This window comes from Mycteria americana, chromosome 2, assembly GCF_035582795.1.
Source record: "Mycteria americana isolate JAX WOST 10 ecotype Jacksonville Zoo and Gardens chromosome 2, USCA_MyAme_1.0, whole genome shotgun sequence".
In the NCBI taxonomy this organism is placed as follows: Eukaryota; Metazoa; Chordata; class Aves; order Ciconiiformes; family Ciconiidae; genus Mycteria; species Mycteria americana.
Genome location: NC_134366.1, coordinates 42,060,543 through 42,079,484, shown reverse-complemented (window position 1 = coordinate 42,079,484; position 18,942 = coordinate 42,060,543). Strand labels below are relative to the sequence as shown.

The 18,942-nt window shown below is 39.2% G+C and overlaps 1 protein-coding gene across 1 annotated transcript in view; it reads left to right on the top strand.

Moving 5' to 3' along the window:
- The window catches only part of LOC142405550 (zinc finger protein 385D), a 166,538-nt gene extending 160,279 nt beyond the window's left edge, over window positions 1-6,259 (top strand). Inside the window, exon 8 of the mRNA XM_075493140.1 lies at window positions 2,234-6,259. Coding sequence (XP_075349255.1) covers window positions 2,234-2,467 — 234 coding nt within the window. The 3' untranslated portion in view covers window positions 2,468-6,259. The remainder of the gene's footprint in view (window positions 1-2,233) is intronic.
- Window positions 6,260-18,942: the final 12,683 nt, after the last annotated feature.

The following is an 18,942-nucleotide window of genomic DNA, read 5'->3' as shown; positions in this document are numbered from 1 at the left end:
AAGGAAAAGAATAATGGCTACTTTACTCCTAATGTTGACCGGTGTGTTAATTCTTACTTGCAGAGAGGTTTGAAATGAAGGTGCAATGTACTGCATATACTAAATATTACTGGTTTTGCAGCTATCTTGAAATCAGAACCATGTTGATAAATTAACTGCAAAGCTATCCAACTGCATTAGAAGTTCCTGTTTCCTCCAAGAATGACAAGATCACAGAATCACAGTTAATATAAAGTCACATAAGGTCTTTGTTCTTCATGACAAAAAATGCATGAGCATCACCAAATTTTTTTTCTACAGAAGTTAGAAAAAGGACATACTACATTTTCATAGCTTTTCCAGACCAAAAACTTTCCAATGCCATGTTTTCCATATCATTTGTACTGCTTTGTCTAGTCTAGTTTTGCATGCTTCAGAGAAAGAAGCTTTATCAATTCCCACAGTACTATTTCAGAGTTTAAGAAATCTTGTAATGTTGGGACTTACTTGATATTTCTTCAAGCCACAAATGTCCAGCATGTATAAAATACTAGACTGGAGAGAAAGAGGTTATCAGGCATTTAATAGTCCAAACTTTCTGCAATAAAATAGCTCTTATGAAAAACATTCTTAACTGGGAATCCTAGACCACAGAGCCCTCTTGTTTGGGGCTGGGGTTTTTTTGTACTTTGTACTCAGGATTTTTTTTTTTTGGAGAGAGAGAGAGGGTTTTTTTCTTGTCTGTTCTAAACAAGGCTGAAAGAAAGTATTTACTAAAAAGTGTAAAGAAGGAGGAAAAAGGCAAACGCTCAGCAAGGGAAGAAGACAGCTTGTATCAGTGGGTGTAACACTGATCAAGGAAAAGATCAGGTCATGGCTTTTCATAGGCACCATGAGGAATTTTGTATCTAACAACCATTATGTCCTCCATTAAGAGAATTACAGAATCTGGTCCCCTCTGAGTATCTCTCCCAGAGCTTTAAAGGACCTTGAGGCCAGCAGAGTTGCCAGTGGGTATTAAGAAAAGTCGAAATCCTGTATCCATCTGGCTGGTAAAGAACCAACAGATTTTTTTTAATATGGTGATAGTGTGATGATTAAACTCACTAGTGGTTCATGCCAGACTACTCCTGTCCTTACTTTCTGACTATTCATTCAGCAAGGTACTGTTGAGTGGAAAGTATCAGACTGATATAGTGCAAGTTAATTATTTGAAAGCCCCTTTCAATTCAAGGATGAGAAATTGTGTTTCTCTGTGAGTGAGAAGTGTCTGTACTTACACCGAGATGTACCACAGCATGCTACATATATTCATATTCCATATATTCAATACCACATATTCAGGTTTATGTTCTTTGCAAAGGGCCTCAGGTCATGCCAGGACACAAACCCACCAAAAGTCCATCAGAGCCAGTGGGACCTTTTCTTTGTCAGTGGATGATGTTTCTGCTCTTATCTCAGAATTATAAAACCAGAACAGCAAAGGTATTCAGGCTCCTGGCTTCTCATTAGAAGCTTGAAATCGCACTGAAATCTGCAGAAATCTATATAGACTGCTCTGATGTTCATTTGTATGCATACCAGATATAAATTCTCTTAAATAATAAGGGACCTCTGTGAGTATTTTAAATCGGTCTGGGAAAAGTTTGAGCTTATTTTTTGTCTTTTTGGAAACTCTAAATTAGGAGTTTTCCAAATCGTTTGTTTGTTATTAGAGGCAGGAGCTAATAAAGAGGAGCTAGCTGGACATCTTAATTTTAAGTAGAACTTGCATCCTATTGATAAAAACAAAAATACCCTCTCAGTCAGACCAGGGAATAGGATATGTTTTCATTCTGCTCTGGTCTCTATCATAAAGCTGTCCAGATGAAGCTCTTTTAATTGATGGCTAATTCTTCCTTATTTAATTCTTGCAGGGTACATGCAGCTTTACTTTGGTGCAGATTGCCCAGCCCCTTTTTAGCTTTGCTTTGATTTCTCATCTCCTATGAAATGATAAGTCTCGGTGATAAGGTGTGAGCCCACAACCAAGAGGACATTCAACCTCTTTATCCCTGACCAAATCCTGCTCACCCTTGTCCAATGCGTGAGATTGTACCACCCGTCACGACCCTGCAGCTCGCAGAGTCAGTAGTCACTACAAGGCCTCTCTTACTTGGTTTTGCACTTATAATCTTAAGTCAAGCTCCCCGTTGTGTAGCTAATATGAACAAATTATGTCTCTCTGTTTGTTTGTTTTCTCTCTCCCCCACAGGTAAAATTAGTATTTTCAAAGGAACCTTCAAAGCCAATGGCTCCACGAATCTTACCAAATCCGCTAGCAGCTGCAGCAGCAGCTGCTGCTGTGGCTGTGAATTCCCCCTTCAGTCTTCGCACAGCCCCAGCAGCCACCCTTTTCCAGACTTCAGCACTTCCTCCAGCACTCCTACGACCAGCTCCAGGGCCTATACGGACCACCCATACTCCCGTGCTGTTTGCTCCTTACTGAACTCCAAACAAGAATTAATTGTACTGCAATAATTTTTCAAATCAAAACAAACAAACAAAAAAGAAAATCAAGAACATTGAACTATGCAGTGTTTATTTATAGTTTAAAGTATATATGAAGAGCCAGGACTTTTGATAGAGAACTGAACAAATTCTAAAAGGAGGAATGGGCAGTATTTTCTCCAGATGAGAACATTCCTCTTGAGTATTGATTGTTTTAGAACTGATCTCCAGCATTGACTTGTAGTGACATATAAAACTTATGAAGCCTTTTGACTGTGCTTTTTGGCACATATTTCCCTGCAATGTCTTTCCTGCTTTATGAAACAACTTACAAATTTGTCTAAAGGGCATTAACTGGTTCCAATGTACATAAAATACTTTATTCTGTAGATTAAAGAAGAAGGAAAAAAAAAGAAACACTGTGAATAGTAGTACCCTTACCAATCCTCCTGCCAAATCAGCAGTTACTGGGTATTTATCTGAACAAAAGTAGATACAATAGATGTCTTGTAAAACAGTAGTATTGTGTCTCTATCTATGCCACTAGGTTTCTAACTGAGTTGCAAAAGATAAAATGAACAAATTATGTCACTTTGGTAAGTAGTCAGAAATTATGACAATAATGTGGAGCTGTTCCTGGTGAGCAAAAATTGTTTTCCTCACCCGTAGAAGAATGGGCGTGAAGATAATCTATGGTTAGGACAAAGTAAATGATAAAGACAATTTAGGGGTGGGGGGTGGGGGGGCAGAATCCAGATGCTGTACACAGAATAGGTCAAACTTTTATTTAACTGAGAATGTATGTGTACAGTGTGTGTATATTTAAAAGGTGTAATACATACAGGATAGATCAATGTCTAAGGCATGCCAGTGGACAGCAAAAAATACACTCTTGTCATGAAACAGGCCTGACACTTTAGTGTTGAGCAGAGGGAAGACACAGATGGGTTACGCATAGTCATAACTAACAAATGAAAAGCAGGAGAGAAATCCTGGCCCCGTTTAAGTCAGTATAAAGTTTCTCCTGACTGCAATGTAGCCAGAATTTCATCCCAAGAATGGCACATATTCTTTTTATATCACACCAGTGGGAGTGTGTGTAGATACAGGTAACATTTTTTGCAATAGGTTTAGTCTTAGAAACAGATTTATGCTCTTGTTTTATTTCCTACTGATGTGATATAAAATGTCTTAATATACCTATAAAATGTAAACAGCAACACATGAGATACATATTACAAGATAACTGCACATCGTGGGTTTGGAACAAATACAACCTTTAGGATCTGAAGGGACCCTTGGATTCTGTAGCTGACCTTTATGTATGGACAGCTTAAAGCCTTATATATTTACTGTGAGGCTTTAAGGGGTTGACTGTGTCCCTTTAAAGTAAGATTTATCAGGGGTATATATAGATATATTGTATATATGTTAGAGTAAGAAAAATAACTTATAAACAGAAAATCTACTATATAAAATAATTATATAACCATTGAGTTTCACATGTGGGTCATTAAGTGGTAAGTAACAAACAGCAGAGAAAAAAAATAGACTTATTGAATCTGATTCTTGCTGCCTGCTTTTTCCCATAGGGAGCTGAAAAGTATCTATTAATATTATGGAGTGCGCTGCTGTGTCACACTCCGATGTGTAGCTAAGTGAAATGCCTACCATACATTTAGGAGGAATAAAATTTAAAAGCATAATTTAAGTTTAGATGGGGAAATGATTTGAAAGATTTTATTACAAGGTAGTAATGCAAAATATTGACCATGTGGTTGCTATATAATACTGCCTGTGGTTAATATGGACAGTTGGAAGATATAGAGGATGGGAATATACAGCACTTTTGACTTGCAGTTCATCAGTGAGCCTTCCATATACATGGGTATTTGCCATTTTTTAAACCTCTCTGCATTTAGATTTTATAAAAAAAAATATATAAAAAGAGAGAAAGAAGAGGTTCCATGGATGTCTGTGTCCAAAGAATTCCAAAGAGATGCATTTATTTATCTATAAGTATTAAAATAAGTTCTATATTATGTATTTGTATTTCATCCAGTTCATTTGCAAACATTTGTGCCTTGAAATGAAATGAGCTTTTGGTTATATTTAATTCACTCCTATGTAGCCATGAAAAAGATGCGATGGTGATTTCAGGGCTGGTTACTAGCTGGATTGCTTTGGCCCAATTTCCAAAACAAGAAGAGTATGAGTAAGTTCCTGAAGCCAAGTTTAGGCACCTAAATAACTAGGGGCTGACATTTAAAAGGGCTCCCTACTCTACAGCTCCCAGTAAAGAGGCAGTAAACAGGCCAGCCTTCAAAACCTGCGCCTAACACTCAATTTAGAAAAACGTTTCCTTTTATTTGGGTACATAAATAAAGTGTAGTAAGGTTCAACTCCTCTTTGCAAAACCTTGGCCTTGGTCTTTTAAGGCTGCTTTTCAACCTTCCATCTTTTTGCAGAAGTTGTAGTGCCATTGCCAGCTGTGTTCAGATTCCTCCTTGAATAGGGCACCGATTTTCAAGCTGTTCTCCAGGTACTGCCGTTTATCTCCAGAGCCTTTTGTAATAGCCTGTGTAAGTAAGAGCTTGCTGAACGAGCAGAGGAGGACTGGCTTTTTGGGAAGCGAGAAGGTCTGGGCAGGCAGTCTTTTCCCCGTGAAAAAACACGCAGATGGGAAAAGGGGAGACCCACAAATATCCTGGAGGCTCTTACGCACGGCCTTCTGGTGCATGGACACCTGCTGTACATCCTGCCATGTTGTTGTGATGCCGTCAAAATCAACAGGCTGATCCTTGCCAAAATGTGGCCTGTGGCATGTATGGAGGCACAGTACTAAGGGCAGAGTTAATACAAGTTTTGCTAGAAATAAAAAGAGTGTCATTCCAACTACTTACATCAGCTAATTTGCAATGACACCTTCAGTTTTCTTGGACCTCTTTTGTCACAGTGCTCTATGGAACAAGTTTTTGTTCACACAAGTCTCTTTTAAATTTCAGCTGTAAACAACAAACTCAGTTCTTTTTATGTCTCTTACTCACTACCTAATAAAGGATAAAGCCTAAATGTTAGAATGTATAGTGGATTTTCTGTGCCTTGCTGTTCCACCTCCCTCTTGGTCAGTAACAAGTCAACGTACCTGGGATGTCAGCACAACAGTTTTACTATATATATATGTCAAGGAAAATACTGGCACAGCAATCTGATTGGGCAGGGGGAGCTTCCAGTCAAGGGTATGTCCACAGCAGCTGACAAAGGAGCTAGTAAACAGAAGACACTTTACACCTACTTGTCAATACATCCAATATGGAGAGGACTATAAAAGAAAAATATGTCATCATATTTCATATTACAGTAACACTCCAGGGCCAAGAGGAAACCTAAAGCACAAGGAAACACATCATTTCATCAAAGACAGTCGCTCACTGGAATAACAGTGGGAAATCGGCCTGCAGGGAAATGGCTGGGTATGAACCTGCAAAAACGAATAGGTTCAGGGATGTTTTCTTAAATTCTATACAAAATGTTAAAGAATGACTATTCTGTTCTGACCTGAAGAGACAGTATTTTTGTGGGAGGGATATATATATTTATATTTTTACACTATCTGCATTTTTCCAACTATCTCTGGCTTCAAACCTTTGTTCTGAAGGATCATCATTGCTCTGAACCATGAAATCAGTTACCTTCTTGAAAGCTGCTGTAAAAGCTGATGTGAGAGGTCACTAAGCAAATGTTATAAATATAATGATCTAAAATGAAAAAAAAAAAAAGAACTGGCCATGTCAAGGAATATTGTATTTGAAAAGTATACCTCTTTATTTTAAGATAAATTAAAGTTATATAAAATTAAGAATAGCTAAATAAAGTTAATATAACTAGAAGAATTACATCTGTCATTTTAGTACTGAAATATTACAATTGGCTCTATATTTTAAAAGATGAAAAGACTTTTTAGATGCTGAATCAATGCAAGGATGCTATGGGTAAATTTAATGTCTCACACTCATTATCTACGAGTTATACCAGATATATCTTCGAGTTATATCTTCAGTTATACCATAACTGAATGGACCTGCCCTTAGTCACTTCTATTCTAATCCCCAAAGATACAGTAGAGCATTGGCCCAGTATTCCCTGAAAGCTGAAATCATGCTTCTTAGGAGCCCCTGCTTCTGCTCCCAGTAAACGCATAGTTCTTAGAGTCTCTTCAAAGCATCTTGGGGAATTTCTATCTTAATATCTCTCATTTTTTGCAAAAATAAATGTCATTTTATGAACATAAGACCAACACTGAGGAGCAAGACCTGGAAAGGTTTCTTCATGATTACAACATTCTTGTGGCTAAATATGAAGCACAGATACCCAAATTGTTTGGCTGCACAAATCTCTTTGAAAACATGTGAAGTCGGAGGCCTAAACCACTTTGTAAGGAATATTTTCTTTTTATTAACATAGGTGTCTGAATTTCCATTTTTAAAATTGACTTCAGGACAGTTCAGGCTTCAGGGCTCTAAGCACCTAAAGCTCACAAGAAAATAACCATGGCCTTCCTGTTTACCTAGATGCATGTGAAAATGTGACCCTATGCTATGTAAAATATTACAGATTTTTTTTACATCACATCTTCCCCTGTTCACATTGTTTATCTGTAAGTGCCATTACTTCAGTGCCAGTGAATCATACAGAAGCTTCTGTGCTGGAATTCAGTGCGTGACTGAACGAAATAGTAATACTGAGAAATCCTATCTTAAACTAGTTGAAATCTCAAACACACAGTTAAGGGTTTAGCCAAGGACAAGAGCTTTATGCCCTCTTACACCTCCAGGTTTATTAAAATTCAGGACCATTTAGGAGTAAATGTAAGTATCTGGAGGATGGTTATTTCATAGCCTGATCTGAAATGTCAGGGGCTGAAAGACTCTGTGCTCCAGACTGAAATTAAGAATACTATGAAAATCATAATGCTCTTAACACTGCCACTCCTGAAAGCAGTTGCAAAGATCTTTGACTTCAGTAGAGGCAATTTTGTGCCGAGTGCCTGAGGCCTTTCACAGTTGTGCTGTATACTGCAGTTCAGTGTCATTCAACTTTGATTCAGTACTGATATATTGATAAAGGAACTTGGCTGAGCCTGAAACATGATTAGTGGCTGCCTGGTTCCTGTGGTCAGCTTCATGGTGGGGTGATGCTTGGGTGGTAAAGTAAGAAGAGTCAAAAGAGCCGTTGTAAAGGAACTGGTAAACTAATTTGATCCCTTTTCCTTATGCAATGTTCTTATATGGAACTTGTGAGGCATTAACAAGCTGGGACATTCAAGAATTCCTGGATAAAATATAGGGACCTTGAAGGTCATGAGATCTTAACTTCAAAAATAATTTTGATGAGAAAGATGCAAAAGAACCCAGAAGACTTTCTTTGGCTTAGGTACCTCAGTGACTTTGTAGCAATGGTCTCCACACTACTCACACTGTCAGCACACTGACATTTGTGCTGTTCACAACAGAAACTGAATATTTGACACCCATAACTAGAAACAAGTATAGCTATTAATATTCATTGCATAGGTATTGGACATTCAATTACCGGACACAAGAATTTTGCTTGGAAATCCATGCATTCATGTCTGTTCATACCAGCCAAGATACTACTGCATCTCGTCAAGACCTGGGTCTCCAGAAAGGACGTCCATATTTTTTATTTGTTTTCATTACTATTTGATTTTTCTTCTATGTTTCTTTATTCATAGTTTCATCTCTCATATGAACAAACAGAATCCATAAGTTTAAATATGCACTTAACAAGTTGGTATTCATCAAGCCCTCTGTTGGATCATTTGATCAGACTCAATAAATTGAATAAAAAATTTAAAGCAGCAGTGCCATAGTAATAGTAATGTATGATGAATAGAGAGCATATGTATACTAGAGTGCTCTTTACCTAATCTAGTCAGAGTTTTATGACACAGACAGCTCTTTAGTCTTTCACAGTTTCCTGAAATGTTCATCTTTTGGGATTCTTCAAAGGTTTAATTAAATGTAAATGTTATTTCTTATGTTCAGTAACAATAGCTATGTATTTCTGAGTGCAAAGGCAATAGAAAAAAGGGTAAAAACCATAAACCATTTTCTCACTACAAATGCCTCCAGCATTTAACAACTTCAGCCCTTTCTCTGCTTGTGGCTGATGGCTGGCATTTGCCATGGGAACAGTTCTCATTGACACGTGTATCAGGTGAAAATTGCTCAAAGCACAGTCTTCCAGATGCAGTCGTTCTTTTGGGGCACAACAAAGTGGGAGATGATAGCATATGGGCAAAGCTATGCCTTTATAACAGCCTGTTATAAGTCCCTCAAAACTGCCTGGTGGCTCAATGGGGAGAGGTAGCACCCCCACAGGTTCCTAATGTGGTCATTCTGTCGTATTTATAACATAGAGGATGTCAATTTGAAAAAAATCCTGATCTGAGTATTTTTTACAAGTGCCTCAGTTTGGCAGATGATGCCCCCCCCAGAGTGTAATCTTTCTTTCAGATGTATTTTCAATGTAGTCTTGTCCATGACATTACTGGCAGTCAGAGTGCTGCCTGAATCTGTTTTGTCCATCAGAATAAAACCATGACGGTAAGTTTTGGTACCCAGAAGGAGCACCCAAGAACAATACATAAAAATGTAATGAGCCTCAAGTTGGGTTACATTCTTTTTACTTCCTGCAGTTGTCCAAGTCCTACGAGCTTGCTGAAAAGCAGGTGTCAATCAAAGAGAAAAGGCCTGTTTCATTCTTCTACTGTTTTTATAGTTTTAGAAAGGAGACAGAAACAGCTATAGCTCTTTATCCAATGATTCACATACTAACCTCCATGTGGTCGATGAAACAAATGTCTGCACATGTATTGCCTCTCTGTATATACGCAGCTCTTATTTCCCTCCCAACCCTCTCCTGAATCACGTTTTGTGATTCCCCCAGCAGGATGGGACAGTGAAAGGAGCATTAAAAAGAAAAAAACAAACCACACACCCATTTATGGGGTCTATAATATGGTATATGGGCATATGGGTGTATAATATGGGTATGTAATATAGTACCCCTTTATTCCCTTCAGTGATATTATCTAACCAAGCATGTCGCTGGATTTTTGCACTGAGCCCCTCATTACAGTATTGGCTGCTTTAAGTGGTGACCACTGAAACCAATCTTGTTGGCTGTGCTACAGTTAAGCCTTCTCCCTACCTGTGTAAGATTCTCTGTTCTCCTCTGGGGTATTTTGCAAGGCAAGTGAATCCTTGGAAGAAAAGCTAGAGTTATTTTCATCTCCTTTACAAAGCTATGAAAACCAATAGGAAAAAAAAAAAAGAAACTGGCCCTTCATGTTTTATTGATATCTACATTCCAGCTGTCAGGAACTTCACAGCTGCAGTACATACTTTAGAAGCTCTTCAGTTCTGCTCCATGAGACAGGATGCGGTGGATCACTATTCCATGCCACAGACGTTTAACCCAGAACAGCATGCAAATCATCTACTCTATGCCACCAACTCACTAAAAACCTTAAACTTCAGTAAAAAAGCCTCAAAACCTACCAGGGCCCACTGAAAGCACTGGAGATGAAGAGCACACATTATATGATGTAGTGTCAAAGAACTGCCAGGAGGACATCCTGGTGAGTCCAACAGCTGCATTGCATTGGGGCAAGAGAGGGTAATGGTACAGGCAATTTAATGTAGGGAAGTTCCTTCTGAACCCAAATGTGAGAATGAGTTTAACCCTGATGAGTGCATTGCAACAGCTGGGAGCTGTAGAAGTTTGTTGGTATCATTGAACAATATATTTCCAGCTATGGACAATCTCCAACATTGCAGTAAAAGACCTCAAACCTGAGACCAAATTATTCATCAGGATAACAAAATATTCTTCCTAGGGCCTATAGATAACCAGCATAAGCCCTTCATTTAGTGATACTATACACATTTAAATTAGTGGGTATTAGGAGTACTAAAGGCTTCACAAAAACTGGCCCTGATCCATTCACACTTCAGAAACACTGTAAATTTAGATGACATTTTTATAAGTCTGAGAGTAAAATTTCATGGTCTGGTAGTTTCTGATAGTAATTTTGACTGATAAATAGTCAATATAAGGTCTCTAATTAAAAAAAGGTGGAGGGAGGTGACTGGGGCAATTATACCTTGCTATTTAAAACCCCTGTTACCTGCATGAGGGCTTTTTTAAAGGTCAAAGTTATCAACCACATAGAAAAGGCAGTGGGCTAGAGAACAACCGTGTCTTCTCAAGGGTAAGTTAGGTGAGACAAAATTATCAATATTTTGGTAATTTCTTCATTAGGTAAGGGTAGATTAATTGCTCCAGATTAGATTAAGTATTTGAGATGGTGACCCATAAAAATGATTAAATTGGTACTATGAGGATTCAGACAAGAATTTTGAAAGAAACTGAAGTGAAGGCTGCATGGATTACAATGTAAGGAGAATTATTAGGGTGGGGAGAGAAGGTAGAAGGCTGTTCCTCAGAAGCAATTTTAGGTTGTATCTAGTTTCACTGGTGATTTTGCACACAGAAAAAAGCATGTGCTCTTGAAATTCTTTGATAATACACATTAGGAGCTATCATCAATATAGAGAGGAACATGATATTTTCCAGAAAGAATAGAATGACCTTGAGAACTGGTATAATAGAAAGGAGCTGAAACTCAATAGGAAAGAAAGGGACAATCGTGTATTTAGAATCTAATAACAAGTAGCTCTGAGAACTCAGCAGCTGGAAATAGCTGAAGAAGAGCACAACCCACAGGTACTACCATTGGTGACAATGAGTGACAAAATTGATACAGCTGTTTAAAAAAAAAAAAAACAAAACCAAAAATGTCCATTGAGATATATTCTACATTATTCTGCCACAGAATAAAAACTTTATATTTTGATAACTTCAGTAATTCATAATCAAGAACAATTAAGTCTTTTTAGGAAAGAGTTGATGGAAAGTAGAGAACCTAGTAGATGAGAAAATAATATAATAACATTTATAAGCTTAGAATAAGGAGCTCCTTAGAATAAGGAGCTGAGGGAGAGAGGGATCCAGTTGCTCCCTACGCATCCAGAGATGGAAACAGTGGTAGCTGTCAGGAAGAGAAGAAAGCTATTCAAGTTAAGAAAGTGTTCAAGCATAAGCACATGAATAAACGTCTATAAACTCACCAGTGAAAACTGGCTGGAAATTAGAAGATGTTTGTAAGTGTTAAAACACAGAAAAGGTGTCAAAAAGGTTCTAAGCAGGCAAAACCCGAGGTGCTCCTCAGGTGGGCTCTGTCCGTGCTGCGTTTGCTGTGGCAGCAGCTAGCTGGGCACCATGAGCCAGTCACCAGGGCTGTGCTGTTTTGTCTCCGTGTGCATATTTAGATGTTAGCGACTTGACCTCATGACTTGATGAGTCAGGGAGAGAAATACAAGAAATACAGGGGTTGGCATTTCATAGCAAAAAGACTTCTGAATCTTGCCCAGGGTCTATTTCACCTATCTATTCACATAACAATAGTCAGTCAGAAAATTAAGTGTTCCAAATCTGAGTGTAGGTAGATAAATTTGGTGGTGGCTTTTTGGACACTGTACGTCAGCTGGAACAGTCTGTCACATTCTTGCTGAAATAGGATTCAGTATAGTTTTCCTAGACAACCTCATGTCAAAATATATCTATCATAATCAGTTACTAAGCATAGTTCATGCTTTTAAAAATTCAGACAGATAAGTGAAAATATTTAACAGTATTGAAAGCAAAAAAGATGTCTCTAGTTCACTGAATTCATGAAAAAATGCAGAGTTCAGCAACCACACTTTAATACAGCTAAACCTCTTAAGAGTTGCTTGTCTTTTATCTTGGGCAAGGACTGACTTGGGACTTTACGGCTGAGCATCCCAAAGGGAAACAGAGACCTGTGACAGAGTCCTTGCAACAAAATAAGAGGCTGAAGTCAAAGTGCAAGGTTTCTTAGCTCCTCTCTCCTTTCAGACTCCTCACTGAGGCTGCTGAATCCTGTGTATTGTGTTCCTCAGTTTATGAGTGCCTATATGTTGTCTGACTGTGGGAGTTGGTTAAAGGAGCCATTCAGCTAAGCTGTGGAGTTCCTAAAGTTCAGCAATAAGATACAGGCCTTTTTGCAGTTACCGGACTGGTTATGTGGTGTCTGAGTCTTAGCACTTAGCATTCAGTTCAGGCTTTAGGTAATAATTAGGTAAATAAATTGCCACTTGACATCTGCCTGTCTTTATTTTTTAAAAATTTTCTCCTTCCAGGAGTCAGATTTACCCCATTCAGGGGGGACTGGATATAAACTTCATGCTTTGGCACACAGCAGCTACATTCCTAGTCTCCATTCGATGCCATATTTTGCTATTAACCAAAAGGGAAAAAAACCCTAACACACGAATCAAATAATGTCCCCCCCCAAAAGAAAACCCCAATACCCAAAACCTATGAGTCAAAGCTCAGCGATATGTTCAGTATGTTATTAGTTGATTTGGAATAGTCTTCCATATGAAGTGTGTTCCAAAACATTTTAACGAATTAAAAGCTTTGTGTGACTACAGCACAAAAACATAATCCAAAATATTTTGGCTAAAAAAGGAAGCCTTCTGTTTTCCTTACAACTGAGGCCAAAACAATTTTAATTTCTGGCTTCTTAATTAATGTTAAATACAGTTTAGACTGAGTTTCTCATCAAACAAATATTGCAACATTTGTAGATTTGCAGTTATTTAGTCCATTGTTCTATCTTTAATTTGAGCATCCTGAGTATGAGAGCAGTTATATGCAAAGTCTTCATAGATTATGCCATCTGTTAATGGAAATCTGTATTTCAGAGCTATGCAGAGCGTGGTTGATAATTTTGTCATTTTACTATATCTTGGCAATTTTTTATTTATTTTTGCTGTATTGGTGCCTAAAGACTCTGATTGTGATCATAAAATAAGAACTTAATTTTATGACAAAATAGAGGTCTTAAAAGTTGTTTTCTTTACACCCCAGCATAGACTAAGAAGCTTTTGTAATTTTTCATGAGAAAAGACAGACATTGGCAGTCTGGGATATGAGATTCATGTTCATCTGTTTGTTCTGATTCAGTCTGGAGACCTGAACTTGTGTTAGGACCTAGGTAAGGTTCCTAGGCACTAAAGCAGTTCCCCCACCTGCCGCTTAGCAGTTGAGTTGATTTATCCCTTCATTACTATCCACAGTAGTGTAGTTGTCCACACCACAACAGTTACCTTTCACTAAATGCAGATTTAGGGACTTGATACAGCTGCCCTCTATTAAAAGTCCACTGTAGGATGAGATGACTTGGGCTCTGGAAATGCTTATTTTCTCCACAGATTGCAAAGGAAGCATTGGATGATAGATGAGAGAGAGACATCTGTGCTGTATGTGTCTGAAATTGCTGGAAAAATTAGGCAAATATTAGATGTCAAAAATTAATCCAATCCAAGCAAGTTGCACTTTAGTTCAGGATGTGGGACAGCCAAGGTGAAGTCCAGCACATGGCAGAGAACGCTCACAAAACTGAGTCTCCCATATGCAAGATGAGTGTTTAAAAAAAAAAAAAAATCTTTGTTAGTAATTTTGGTTTCAGTCTTAGAAGTGAAGAATTCTTTTCAAGTGAAGGTTTTACTACATCAAGCACATTAATGTAACTGTTTTGAACTAGGGGTTTTTTGGTGGGGCTTTTTGGTGGGGCTTTGATTGGCTTTTTCTTAAGCAAAAATTAACATGTTGGAAGCTTTCCAGGAAACCACTATGCTTTTCAGAGAGCAGCAAGACTGGGCTGCTCCACAGTGCCAGGAGAACAGCCAAGGGTGGAAGCAAGGTGGCCAGGCAGGGACCTCACCAACAAGGGGTTGGTCCCACAGCAAGGGGAGCAGAACATGTCTGGTGACAGTGACCAGGTAAGCCGAGAGTCCAGGGCTATCCAGGCCAGTCTGTAGCGATGAGGCAGGTACCAGGCCGGGCTTAGCAAGACTGAGTCAGGACGAGCAAGGTGCAATGCCAACCACAGGCAGACCTATAGGGTAGCTCAGGCATCCTTCAAGGGAAGAGCCTGAGTTTAAATGCATCTCCCAAGCCAAGGGGCAGAGGCCCCAAACAAGGTGTCTCTCAGCTCCTTCTCTCACCTTAGCTGTTCTCCAGCAGTCTGATCCCAGGTTACACAGCCATGCTGTGTCCAAGCTGGCCTTCAGCCCATGCAGCTGGACACCTGGGAGGGGAAGGAGGAGACTTCAGAGCCTGCAGGTGTGCACAGGGCCCTGGCAATGTTACCACATAACTTTGTAAAGAGTAGAAGAGATTATTTTGACTCTAGAAATTGCAGAGTCAAAGAGCAGGAAAGGGAACGGAGCCACTGAGCTTTACGCATGACCACAAAGGACAGAGCAAAGGCAGTTGAGCCCTTCTCCCCTGACTAGCATTTCAGTGAAACACCAGTATTCACAGCGGGGGATCATCATGCTAAATCACAGCAGCTGAATTCTGCAGCAAATGCAGAAGCTTATTGAGGACAGCAGGAATAAATCTTCTTAAGTGTAAATAATATAGGGCATATAAAAGTTTTCTGAGAACAGTGGTATGCCTTGCTTACTTCCAACATGACTCAATCCACTCTAGGAAATGTAGTTCACCCTATTTGTTAGCCACTTAAAAAAATTCCCCAGTTGAGAAACCACAATTGCTTAGCACTTTATCATAAGTCAGGTGTTTGCTTTCACTGCACAGAGCTGTTTGTTGGATGGAAATATGAAGTTTTCATTTAATACAGGGGCTGTTTGATTCGAAAGTTCAGAACTAGCTTCTTAGCTGGTCTAAATCAGCATAGCCTCATTGTTTTTCTAGGCCTATAGCAATTTTTGGTGACTGAGATCTGGCACGTAGTTTGGAACACAAGTATTATTGTCCAGTGATAATCAGGGCTATGACCCCTGTTAAAAATGGTTATATTCCACAGTAAATATCTGCTGTCTTACCAAAGAGACCACAGATGTGAAAATTTTCCATGAGAACTGCTGTTTCTACTTGTTCTCTTCTTTAATCTTAAGCTACTATAGATGAAATACTTCAGTCATGCAAAAACCCTCTTATCTCCTAAACAATTTAACTGTTGACAGTTACGTGTTATTCTGACAGAAACTATTAATAGCTTACTACAATTATATAGGATCAAAATGTACTGATTGTCTCAGGTTTTTGCTTCACTGAGGTGTGGTGGATGGAAGCTTCCCCATCCAGAGCCACCTGGACACTAACAGCCTAAATATTTTCATGTGGCCAAAGCAAAACCTTGTGTGTCCCAGCACTGCTGAGCAAGAAACTATTCTGGTAGCATAAACATCCTCTTGTAGCTATCAAAGAGCTGAAGTGCTATGTCTGTGTGCTCTTACCTTCACATTGCTCCAATCTCTGTTACACTTCATGGTATGTTATGGGTTACTGCAGACAATAGGGTTTGATGGAGAAATTGGTGGTGAAGAAACAGCAGAAATTGAAGAAATGGACCTCTTACAAAAGTGTTGGGTTTTGGTTGGGTTTTTTTTGCAGTCTAGTGAAGGCAGCTGGGAGATTGCTTTCTATGCTGACTATTCTTGGGCAATTATTCAAGAGAGGCATCTGCTACTAAATGTGGATTCTGAGGAAGTGCTGTGTTTGGTTACAGAAGAATAAGATCTGGTCTAAGATCTAGTGATTGAATTTTCATGAAGCTGGTGACTAATCACCAGTTGCTGGGTTTAAATAATACACTGACTAGTATGCTCAGCCCAATACAAATGGTAGGTAGTATTGTCAAAATACTATTTCCCATACAAATTACATGGGAAGAAAATGTTTACATTCATAATCACACATCTCCCTGTCCGCTGAAGAATTTTTCCCAATCTTCAGACTGCCCCTACAACTCCCCACCACCTTCCTAAGCCTGATTTCCTAGTCTTGTGTCCCTGGCTTCCTCTACCCTCTCTCAAAATCACAGAGCTAAAGAATCCATGCTGGTTACGACACTGCTTGGGATAAATTTCTATGCTGGTATTGTCCTTGGCCTAGGGAAAGATGCAAGCCAGTAGGAGAGAAAGATTTCTTTGTAGGACAGACAATGTTTAATTAAGAGCCTGCCTAGAGAAAAGTGACTAAAAATGCAGTTTCTCTGCTCCCAGCAAGATGTCATTTGGGATACACTTGCTGATTCCCAAAACAGGCACGAGGCTTTAAAATTTAGATGTTATAACACCCATGTTGTAGACATGTGGCTTGATTGGAGGTCAATTCCCTGTGCAAAACACCCTTCTTGTCGTCCAGTAGACAGGCAGGTCAGCAGCTGACCAGGCTGCTGAGCAAGAAGCCCCTAGCACGTATGTGAAGTGTTAGGAGGTGCCATGGGTGTTAGTTAACAGAGTGTGTGGATACAGTTTCTTCCTGCCCTGACTTAGGTATTTTATACTGTATTGAGCCTATATTCCTTCAAATTGGCATTCTGAAATCAGGAAGAACATTAGGCATAGATTAGCATTAGGATTAGGAGTCAACATTGTCAATACCTGTGTTATGGGGCATGATGCTTTACAGGAGGTAAATGCACGTACTTGTATGATTCAAGCATTTCCTGAGCTAGAGAGCAGGAATTTTGTGGATCAAAATATTCAGTTAAGGGTTGCCAAAATTCTGCTCAAATCTCATGTTAAATTGGATCCCACTTGTAGCCTAGCTGCTAAAATCTCCAGAGGCCTTGACAATGGTACACATTGTGTTCTTCATGTGTTATTATAGAGCAGAGGGGGTGACCACAGTGTAAGAGACCACAGATCTTCTTCCCAAGGGTGTTCAAAAATGAGCCTAGAGGAGCTGGCACATGTGGATGTGTATTTCATCTCTGTCGCTGCAAGTGTGCACAGGGGCAGAGAAAAGATCAGAGAACTCTTGCTTTTATCCCACTTAGCTCACAAATCACTTAACCGTTAGCAACATGCAGATTTAAAACAAAGATAAACAAGATGGCAAATGATTTAATACAGATGAAACAAACACAAGGAAGTACATACATAGTAGCTGGGGAAAGTTAGCCTTGCTATTTCCCCATTTATTTAAAAGAATGCGTTTCTGCCCAATACTGACCTGTCCTACCCACATCAGACATTGGTGGTTGTCTCCCTGGAATTAATATATTTCCTTAGTTTCCTTTCCTCATTATTTTTCACTGTTCATTCTATGTTCCCTGGTTTAGCTGTGTTGCTGGAAGCTTGCCTAGTTCCACTTGTTTCTGCAAAATAGAGTTGGTCCATTTCTAAGAACAGGTCAGCGCTGCCTCACTTAGTGAAATCCCATGAAAGAGAAAGCTATGTGGATATTTGGTCGGGTATTTGGTCTGTAGACCAGTCATGTTTTTCTGCTTTCAAATGGTGGTGTGTGATTTGTAAGTTGTAAGGGTACTTTTGAGATAAATATGTAGTAACTACTTAGAGAGATTAGAGCCTGCTATGGTCCTCATCATAGTTACAGGTACCTCAGTCTACTGCAGTTGTTTTCATAGCAGACTTAAAAGGCAGCACAACTGCTGTTATCCCATAAGGATTCGGAAACTGAAACATAGCACCAAACTCGGACTTCAGGTAGAACATAATTATATGTTTTCCCCATAAACATAACCCCTGCAATCTTAAATCCCTCTTCAATTGCCAGTTAACACTAAAGATGCCAAAAGCCTGTCTATGCTGCAGTTGCCAATATTCAATCATAAAATCATAGAATAATTTAGGTTGGACTGCTGGAGGTCATCAAGCACAAACTCAAAGCAGGGCTACCCTCATAGTTCAGGTTGTTCGGGGCTTTGTCCAGTTGAGCTTTAAAAATCTCCAAAGTTGGAAAGTCCACAGTATCTCTAGGCAGCCTGGTTCAGAGCTTAACCATTGTTAGAATTTTTTTTTTCCTTATGTCTAATTAAAATCTCTTACTGCAAGAATATATTGCCTCTTGACCTTATACTATGCACCTCTGGGAAGAGTCTGCTTTGCCTTGTCTCATAGTTGGACACCCTTGTATGTTGTGTGCTCTATACCCCTAACCAGATGGCCCTACACTGAACTCCTTCTGGTGTGTTCATATTTCTGTCATAGTGGGGACCCAAACTGGATGCGGTATTCTAGGTATGGTCACACAAGTGCCAAATAAAGGAGAAAAATCACTTCCCTTGATCTACTGGCTATTCTTTTGTCAATGGCTGACCCATGTTTTTGCAGTAGTGCACTGCTGACTCACGTTTAATTTGACATCCACTGGGCCCCAAGTACTTCCACAAAGCTCCTTTCTAGCCAGTTTGCCCCCAACCCACACTGGTGCAGGGGGTATTATATCTTCATATATGCATGCCTTTGCATTTGGTTTTGATGAACTTTGCGAGGTACCTGACAGCCCATTTCTCTCATC